Source organism: Phascolarctos cinereus, unplaced genomic scaffold (assembly GCF_003287225.1).
Source record: "Phascolarctos cinereus isolate Bilbo 61053 unplaced genomic scaffold, phaCin_HiC Scaffold_4;HRSCAF=312, whole genome shotgun sequence".
Lineage (NCBI taxonomy): Eukaryota > Metazoa > Chordata > Mammalia > Diprotodontia > Phascolarctidae > Phascolarctos > Phascolarctos cinereus.
This window is the reverse complement of record NW_027555847.1, coordinates 659,754,387-659,763,538: the sequence shown is the minus strand read 5'-3', so window position 1 is coordinate 659,763,538 and position 9,152 is coordinate 659,754,387. Positions and strand designations below refer to the sequence as shown.

The following is a 9,152-nucleotide window of genomic DNA, read 5'->3' as shown; positions in this document are numbered from 1 at the left end:
CCCCGGCCGGGCCCCGCAAAGTCTCGCTCGTCTTCTTCAAGTAAAATTTGTCCCTTCCATCATTCCGTAGGCGTTGTTTGGGATTGGCTGATAGGGTCACCTGAGCATTTGCTCTCTCGGGGCAACATGGCGACGCCTAAGAGGTAACTTCAGAAACGTGTTCTGTTCAAGTGTTCTGCTTTGCTGTTGCTACTGCTGCTACCGAAAAGGTAAGAAAGACTCCGGTATGAGGAGGAATGGCGCAGACCAGGAGCCGCGGCCCGATCCAGCAGGGTCCGGGAGTTGCTGACAGGGAGCTGTCCCAGGTTTCGGGCTCCGATATTGCCTTCCTGTTGGGGTGGGTGGCCACCCCGGAGGGAAGTCCCGGTTGCTCTCTGAAGCCCAATTCCCATGGGGGCGTGGCACCAAGCGCTACCTTGAGACTAGAGGCTGCCCACAAAAGGGTAGCTCAGGGCGGCGTCCGACTTCTGGGCAGTAGGAAATTGGGGGCCCAATTGCGATTTAATCGGTTACAATTCTTTTTTTACAAATGGGTAAATTAAGGCCCAGAATGGTTAAGTTACTTTCCACAGTCGCATAACGAGGCACTGGCAAAAGGGCCCTGGCCCATGGTCTCTGAGCATGAGAAAGTGGGGTGCTGGGACCATGAGATTGGGCAGAATAGCTTTATCTAAGGTTCTCTGGTCACTAAAACTTCTGTTATTTCTTCCGTCCCCACTCAAGCAAGAGCCCCCGCTAGATGGCGTTTCGGGCTGCTCTGTGGCTCCAACTTGACATCCGAAGCATCCAGAACCATTTCCGAAGCTTCTGCCAAGCCCGTTTTATGGAGGGGACAAAAGTTCCTCCCTGCAAAGGTCCCACAACAGCTGACATGGAGAATGGTACCCATTCAGAGCAGCCACAACCTGGGGCAGAACATGGGGAAACGGTGATCTCCGAGGGAGCTGCCAGGATTATTTTTCCCAACAGCAATGAAGTATTTTACAATCCAGTTCAGGAGTTCAACAGAGACCTAACGTGAGTGGAAATCCCAGACAGACCAGGGACTGGAATCTGGGGGTCCCCAAATCAGCATGTGGTCAATGGGACCGATTTGCCCCCTTCTGATACCAGAAGCAGATCCCAGGCCGATATTGGGATGGGGGTCCAGGGTTCCTATGCTCATTACTGTACTCCAATCCCTCAGATGTGCCGTCATTACAGAGTTTGCTCGGATACAGCTCTTGTCCAAAGGAATTCAGAGTGAGACCCTTCCTAGTAACACCTTCTTCCTCTCTAATTCCCTACCCACCCCTCATGATCGACCAGAGATAGGTTACACTCTTAAGCTGTCTCATGTCTCTGGGAGTTTTCCTTTTGGGTGGACTTTAGAATAGGTCTGGGTGGGTCTTCCATGTCTTTCCCATGTCTGGAGTCTAGGTATTCATTGGCGATCAGGAAAGCCTTCCTGGAAAAGTTCTGTGTCACTGTGATCCCAGATACCTGGAAGACAGGGCTGAGGGGAGGGGTGTGGGGACTTTCCTTGGAGGGAGGAGTGATGTGGGGGCTTCCCTGGGGGGAGGGGTGTGGGGACTTCCCTTGGGGCAGGGGGGATGAAGAGGCAGATCATCCCTTACACCAGGATGGTTTGGGGATGGGTGACTATAGTTGAGGTACCAGGTGAGGAGAAGCTTCAGAAGGTGGTTGTGAACCTGGCTGAATCGGAGAAGGGAAGCATGGAGCCCTGTCCCAGGGACCAGCCCCAGACAGCAGCTGTGGGGAACGTCTGTGAGGTGGGGCTGACCAGGATTTTATGGGGGTTGGGAGGGCAAAGGGAGGCAAAGGTCTGTCCTTCAGCTTTATGGGAACAGGGAACCCCTCTGGAGCTTATGGGTAGAAGAAGTCTGGGAGGTCAGGTCGTTAGATTATGAGGGAGATTGCCCTTTGACTTACCTTGTCTCCCCCTAGGAGGGGTTGCATGTGCTGGAGGGCTTGGCAGCATCAGGCCTTCGCTCCATCCGGTTTGCCAAGGAGGTCCCAGGCCTCCGAGCTGTGATAGCAAATGATGCCTCTGACCGGGCGGTGGACCTCATACGATGCAATATCCAGCTAAACAATGTTAGTCACCTGGTTCAGCCTAATCTAGCTGATGCTCGGTATGAGTGCCAGAGACTTTGGTGGGGAGGGAGCCAGGGAGCCTGGGCTTGCCTGAGGTGACCATCATGTGCCTTTTCTCCCAGCCTGTTGATGTATGAGCACCAAAGGGGGCCTCAGCGATTTGATGTCATTGACCTAGACCCTTATGGAAGCCCAGCCACATTCCTAGATGCTGCAGTGCAGGCTGTGTCTGAAGGAGGTAACAGAGCAAGAGAGGGAGAAGAGGCCCTTTCTCACCCCAGGTTCCCTGACCTTGAACGTGATGGGATTAAAGGATTGAATTAAAGGATCTGTAAAGTTCTCAGTTCTAGAGCCTGTCAAAGCCAGCCTCTAGCCCAGTCTGTGACCCTTCTCTCTCAATCTCTCCAATGCCCCCAAGGTCTGCTGTGTGTGACTTGCACTGACATGGCTGTGATGGCAGGGAACAGCAGCGAGACATGTTATAGCAAATACGGAGCCATGTCCATCAAAAGCAAAGCCTGTCATGAAATGGTAAGGGCTGGGGGCAGCTAGGTGACACAGTGGATAGAGTACCAGCCCTGGATTCAGGAGGACCTGAGTTCAAATCTGCCCTCAGACACATAACACTTACTAGCTGGGTGACCCTGAGCAAGTCACTTAACCCCATTGCCTAGCCAAAAAAATGAAATGGCAAGGGCTCCAGGGGTAGCTTAGCCTTCCACCTCCTCCTGTGCTTCTGGGTCTGGGAATAATTCAGAGTCAGGCTCAGTCAACATTTATTAAGCACCTGCTATGTGGTGGGCACTGTGTCAGTGCCGGGGTTAAAAAGAAAGGCTTTAGACAATCCCTGCCCTCGAGGAACTTAATCTGATGGGGGAGACAATACAGAAAAGGGAAACTCAGAAGTGTCAGGGCTGAGGGGAGGAAGTGGGGTGGCCATCTACAAGGAAGAACCTAGGGTAGGGCCGGAGGAGCTGGGTTCAGATTCTTCCTCCGCTCTTTATATATTTGCCTTCTCCCAGGCTTAGTAGGAAGAACATGCATATAGAATTCAGAAGATCTCAGCTGGAATGTCACCTATGTGACATTGGAGGTGTCCTCGTTACCCTTGAGGACTTGGACTCACCTTCATTTAGTCATTTCATTAAAGGAAGTGGAAGTGTACAGAAAGGAGGTTGGCTCAATCCCCTTTGAGCATTTTATGGTTCTAGGACTCTTGGTGTAATTAAAAAGAGTGATAAATGGATGTTCAAGTCTCAGCCTAGAAGACCTAGGTTCAAATCCTGACTGCCATTTACTCATTACTTGACTGTATGAAAGTCATCTATCTCTCTCCTCATCTTCCTCATCTATAGAAAAGAAGGGTTAGATTCAATTAGACTGATTCACTGGGAATCCCATGATCCCTTTGATAACACCTCCTCTAGGCACTAAGAATCGTGCTGCATAGCCTAGACCTTCGGGCCAACTGCTATCAACGATATATTGTCCCCCTGCTCAGTATCAGCGCTGACTTCTACATCCGAGTCTTCGTTCGTGTGTATACAGGCCAGGCCAAAGTCAAAGCCTCAGCCAGGTCAGGCACCCTCTAACTGGGCTATCTAGAACCCCTGGAGTCATGGGCATGGTTCTCTGTGCAGAAGGAACAGGGTGGGCCAGTGTGAATCCAGGAGGGCTTCCTGGAAGAGGGTAGTCTGTGGGCTGGTAAGAAAGGGGACTAGAATGGGCAGGGTGGCCTGGCTGAGAACCCCTTTCTTCCCCCCACCTATCTGTCCCTAGTAAGCAGGCATTCGTGTTCCAGTGTGTTGGCTGCAGTTCCTTCCACTTGCAAAGACTGGGCAAGGCAGTGAACAATGGTGGACGGTAAACTGGGAGGCTTTTATTGAGGATTGGGGCTGGGCCCCAGGGATATGAGGCAGGATGAGATAGGGAGTGTGAAGAATAAAGCCATGACCATTGTCAGGAACCAAGTAATGAGAGCTGGGAAGGTATGTGAAGGCCAGAGCCCAGAGCAGGGAAACTGAGTCTAGGAGTTGTGAAGCAGCCAAGCCCAAGGCACAGAAGCAGGAAGGGATCAGCCTGGACTGGGTGGTGGGGAGGGCCAGAGGGAACTGACCTGGGCCGGGAAGTAAGGTCAAGGTAAGGGGCAGAAAGGAGTATGTCTGCTTCACCACTCTCACCATATCTGCTCATATCCACACAGTGTTAAATTCTCTGCGGCCACAGGACCCCCAGTGGGGTCTGAGTGTGAGCACTGTGGGCAGCGACATCAGGTGGGTCACCAGTTGGGCTGGGCCAATGATAAGGGCATGGTGGTAGAGTGGTCATTGTTCTCATTCCCCACATGTTTGTGTCTGCAGCTGGGTGGCCCTCTGTGGGCAGAGCCAATCCACGATCTGGACTTCGTGGGTCAGGTCCTGGCTGCCATCAGCAGGAACCCTGGGCGTTTCCGGACATCAGCAAGGATCCGGGGTGTCCTTAGTATGGTCACTGAGGTGGGGGCCAGGAGCCATGGCCAGGGTGTTTGGGGGGAGGACCACGCTCACATCTCCTCCCATCCCTACGCATTGTGTGACCCCTCTGCTGCTAGGAGCTGCCAGACGTCCCCCTGTACTACACTCTGGACCAGCTGAGCAGTACCATTCACTGCAACACACCTAGTCTCTTACAGCTTCGGTAAGAGACACAGCCCAGCCAGCCCTAGAGGTGGGACCAAAGGACACATCCACAGACATGAGCCCAGATAGACACACATAATGGTGGGGATGGAGTGGGGAAAGCACCCACAAATGCAAGGGGAGCATGTGGAAGCACAGGGGCCCAGAGATGTGTGCATTGACAAACAAATACACAGGCATGTCTAGACACAGCTCCCGTGGCAGAGATGTACACAAACAGGTATGGATACACATGAGACCACAGGCTTCATACATACAGACACATGGGTGTATAGGAGGAGGTGAGAGCACAGGTGGCTGAAGTCACAAGCACGTATGAACGCATGTACACATGCGTGTGTGCGTGCGTGCGCGCACACACACACACACACACACACGCATGCACAGTCCCTCTGTCCGGTGCCCTCTGGGGAAGGCGGGATCAGGAGCTTTCTGTAGCCATATGTCTCTGGCTCCCAGGTCTGCACTCCTACATGCTGGCTACCGAGTGAGCCTCTCTCATGCCTGTAAGAATGCTGTGAAGACAGACGTCCCACCCTCAGTGCTCTGGGACATCATGCGCTGCTGGGTGAGCAGCGGGAATGAGAGTTTGAGGCTAGGGACACCCGAGGGACCACTTGGCCCTGATCTCCTTCCCTCCCCCAACCTCCAGGAGAAAGAGAACCCAGTGAAACGAGAGCGCCTCTCAGAGACCAGCCCAGCCTTCCATATCCTCAAAGTCGAGCCCAGGTATGGGGGGGGGGTGCAGATAAGAGCACATGGCATGAGACATACCTTCAATTCAGCAAACATCGTGGTGGACATGGGATAGCAAGACAAAACTGAACAAGCCCCCAAGGATCTCGGGTCCTCCATGAGATGCCATGGCCCCAGACACACAGTCATTCCGGCAGACCCGTGTGTACACACCACCCCCCCAACCCTGTCCCCACTCTCCGCACTGTCCTAAAGGCTCCAGGCAAATTTCTCCATCCGGGATGATGCTAATCCCAGTTCCCGACAGCAGGGACTCCAGCGATTCCAAGCTAATCCCGAAGCCAACTGGGGGCCAAAGGCCCGAGCCCGGTCAGGGTAAGAGGATGTTTGGGGCTGGAGAGGGGAGAGCACAGTAAAAGGGGTGAGGATGGGGTGAGGAGCTGAAAGGGCTTCACTGAGGAAGGGGCTTAGGTCAGTTACTGCTCCCAGGGGGAAAGCCCCCTTAGAGCTGGCAGAGAAGCAGCAACAGCTACAAAACAAACGGAAGGAACCCAGTAAGGACCAGGGAACTGACAAGCTCAAGGCCTTCCCTTGCAAGAAGTTCAAACAGGTGAGGCCTCCCTCCTGCCTCGTGCTTTCCCTGCTCTCACCCCTCTTCCTCTCATCTCCCTTCTAATCTCTTCTTTTTTCTACCCTTCAGTGTTAGGGGGACTGTCCCTGAGCTAACCCCGTTCCTGTCTCCCTCCAGGGAACTTGCCTCTTGGGAAATGAATGCTGTTACTCTCACAGCCCTGAGGAACCCTCGATCCAACCTGAGCCCAGCCCAGGTTCCTTGCCTTAAGGGCCTCTGCCCCTACCCTACCCACTTTGGATTCAGATAATAAAGTTAAATTCTCTTCCCGATCACAAGAGAGTGAGGCATCAGTTGATCTTGCTGGACCTTTGAAGGGTTTAACAGGGGTGGGATGGGGGGGGAGAGGTGCATGGATCTGAAAATGTGGGAGGAGGATCTCTCTGAAAATCATTGGGTGATGAAGCTCTGATTCTGGGATGGGGAGGGTGGGCTCTTTGAGAGTCTGAGAAGGTACCCTCTGTCAGTGAAGGGGGATTCTGGAGACCGAGGAGTAGGTTTATCTTGGGGCCTTTTTGTCTTAGAACATAGGGTTCTTTGCCAGAGTCTAGCATTAGCTATTCTGATACAGAGACAAAATGAAACAGTCCCCCTCCCCCAGGGAGCTGCCATTTTACTAGGGGGAGACAAGTTCTCTCATAAGTAAATCCAGAGTCATTTCAAGGGGCAGCAAGAGCCTGAGCCTTGAAGGAAGCTGGCCATGTCTGTTGGCAGCCATGAATGAGCTAAGAGATGGGGAGAGTGAAGATCAGAGAGATGATTGTGAGGGCGCCTGGTGCTGTGGGAAGAGCCCTGACTCCACATAAAGTACTAAGTTCCTTGTTATTGGAAGGGTTCCAGTAAAAACCAGAAGAGGATATCTAGGACCCCAGTTCAGATTTGGCCTCTAGAGTCTCCGTGGACCAGTTCACTTAACCTCCTCGAGCTTCAGTTCATCATCTGTAAAATGAGGGGGACAGAGGTGGGTAGGATGGGCTAGCATGTTCTTTGAGGCCCCTTCCCATCTCTAGATGTATAATCCTGGGGTCTCACAGGACAAATGAGAGGCATCTTGCTTGGCCAAGAGAGGGGCCACCTAATCAGAGGTGGTGAGAATGGGGTTTTTAATGACTTTTCTTAATAAGGTGTGAGGTTAGGTGAGGTATGGGAGACTTGAGGTGACAGGATGGGTCTGGGGAGATGCTAGCTGGGACGTCCTATTGGTGATGCCTTTCAGACAAATGGATAATGCGCTGGGGACGGGAGGAGGCTGGAGGGAGGCTGTAGGGGGCGCTGTTTGAAAATCTGTGGAGGGAGAGTCTATTGTGTGAGTTGGGGATGGGGGAGAGCGAGCATTTGGAATCCCTGCCACGGAGTGCACGTGTCTGGGCCGATTCCCACGGCTGGCCACACGGGGGCAGTGGGGAGACTGAGCCGCAGGCGCTTTTGAACTTGGCGGCGGAGCGGGGCCCGGGACGCGAAGCCCTCTCCCGAGGTGTCAGCTGCTCGCCCAGTCCCCCCCGGGGGGGGGCTTCACCTCCGCTTCTGCTCGTCCTGGGGGCGCTCGGAGATTCGGGCGGTGCCATGAGGAGGCAGTGTTGATGTACGGGGTGCCTTGGAGTCAGAGGATCTGGATTCGAATCCTGCCCCTGCCTTTGACTGTCTGGACGACCACTTTGTCGAACACCCTCCCTGCCTGTAGACCAAGGAGGGTGCACTTACTGGTCCACCTCTAGTTCCTTTGGCGACACCCCCTCCAGCACACAAACACACGCACTCACCCACACGTCTCTTATCCATCCCACACCTCTGGGGGGCCGGGGTTTGGGAAGGGACTGGACAGCTCCAACCACGTGTTCTGTGGACCTCGGGTCACTTTCTCTTCCAACCCAGCCACCCGGCTTTCACACTTCCTCCGCCCCCCCCATCATCCCCACCCCCACCCTCCCCGTGGGAGGGGGCGGGGTGCCCCGCTGCGGGCTGAGCCTCTCGCTCCAGGCCGGGGGCCCCCGAGCGGCTTGGCAGGGGCGGGGCGGGGGAGGGGTCGCGCTCTGGGCCGAGTCCGGGAGCCGGCGAGCAGGAAACACCTGGCGGGGCCGCGGATGCAGCCTACGCGTGTTTCCTGTCCGGCTTCCGCCCCCGCGGGGAGGAGAGATGGGGGGTGGGGGGAGGAATAGAGGGAGGTGGTGCTCGGCCCCAGGAGGGAGAAAAGTCCCAGCCCTGCGCCCCGGGGACTGGGGGTGAGGGGGCACAGAGACTCTGCACGTGCGTGCAGACTCCCTCCCCTGCTTTGGCCCTCAGTTTCCCCGTCTGTAATGTGAGAACCGTTGGGCCACATGACCTCTCCCAAGGTCCCTTCCAGTTCTGAACCCCTGGCTCTGAATGTTTCTGTGACTCTGTACCCCATTGTGGGACCTCGTGGGCCTGATGGCGAGCCATAAGCCACTGCCTCCCGAAGTGTACCGGCTTGGGCTCTTGTTTTTCTTTCAGTAGTCAGTGAGTACAAGTCAGGGTTCTGGCAAGAAAGAGTTATCTCATGCCTGCCACTATCTTTCTGGGCCTTGGTTTCCCCATCTGTAAAAGGAGGGGACTGTGTAATCCCTAAGATCTCCAGTGATTTCTTTGGCACAGGGAACTCCTTGGTGAGGACACTCACCCTACCAGTACAGGTACCTGCCTGCCTTTGCAATTTATAATCTCAAAAAGTGACTTGCTCAGGGTCACATAGCTAAGATGTGACAGAAGCAAGATTTAAACCCATGTCTTCCTGGCTTCCAGGCCTGCTATCAACCAAACCACACTGCCACTCAATTGCCTGTGTGTAGGTATATGTGTGTGGGATTTATATCCATATATCCATATATATATATATATATATATATATATATATGTGTGTGTGTGTGTGTATACATATGTATATATGTATGTGTATATATATATACACACACACACGCATATATATTTTGCTCCAGACCTGTGATTTCATCTTCGTAGAGAACTCCCAATATAGAAATCATTAGGGAGAGAGTTACCTGTGGGCACTGCAAAGTTTTGTAGGCAAGTCATGGTCA

The 9,152-nt window shown here is 53.8% G+C and overlaps 1 protein-coding gene and 1 long non-coding RNA gene across 4 annotated transcripts; one reads left to right on the top strand and one right to left on the bottom strand.

Moving 5' to 3' along the window:
• The first annotated feature begins 95 nt into the window (after positions 1 to 95).
• TRMT1 (tRNA methyltransferase 1) lies at positions 96 to 6,380 on the top strand. 3 transcript variants are annotated; one of them, XM_020995151.2, is made up of 17 exons: positions 96 to 209; positions 728 to 1,017; positions 1,187 to 1,242; positions 1,648 to 1,772; positions 1,948 to 2,135; positions 2,220 to 2,335; positions 2,516 to 2,628; positions 3,525 to 3,673; positions 3,877 to 3,960; positions 4,301 to 4,370; positions 4,458 to 4,592; positions 4,688 to 4,773; positions 5,235 to 5,343; positions 5,428 to 5,504; positions 5,727 to 5,846; positions 5,961 to 6,081; positions 6,220 to 6,380. In XM_020995151.2, the coding sequence occupies exons 2-17, from the start codon at positions 740 to 742 to the stop codon at positions 6,310 to 6,312; spliced, it is 1,920 nt and encodes a 639-aa protein (XP_020850810.1). In that variant the 5' UTR covers positions 96 to 209; positions 728 to 739; the 3' UTR covers positions 6,313 to 6,380. The 3 variants fall into 3 exon arrangements, with proteins under 3 accessions (XP_020850810.1, XP_020850808.1, XP_078010053.1); XM_020995149.2 differs by having other exon boundaries at positions 97 to 209; positions 724 to 1,017; XM_078153927.1 differs by lacking the exons at positions 96 to 209; positions 728 to 1,017; positions 1,187 to 1,242; positions 1,648 to 1,772 and having other exon boundaries at positions 2,007 to 2,097.
• Positions 6,381 to 7,188: 808 nt separating this feature from the next.
• On the bottom strand, positions 7,189 to 7,995 carry LOC144457071 (uncharacterized). The gene is made up of 2 exons (XR_013486390.1): positions 7,863 to 7,995; positions 7,189 to 7,777 (listed from the first exon to the last, which is right to left on the bottom strand). It is a non-coding gene; the product is annotated as an uncharacterized LOC144457071 (long non-coding RNA).
• Positions 7,996 to 9,152: the final 1,157 nt, after the last annotated feature.

Excerpts from the sequence above, each read along its gene's own strand:
- TRMT1 (XM_020995151.2), top strand. The coding sequence starts at position 740 with ATGGCGTTTCGGGCTGCTCTGTGGCTCCAACTTGACATCCGAAGCATC. Across the intron at positions 4,593-4,687 it reads TCCTTAGTATGGTCACTGAG|GAGCTGCCAGACGTCCCCCT; the intron begins GTGGGGGCCAGG and ends CTCTGCTGCTAG. Across the intron at positions 5,344-5,427 it reads GGGACATCATGCGCTGCTGG|GAGAAAGAGAACCCAGTGAA; the intron begins GTGAGCAGCGGG and ends CCCAACCTCCAG.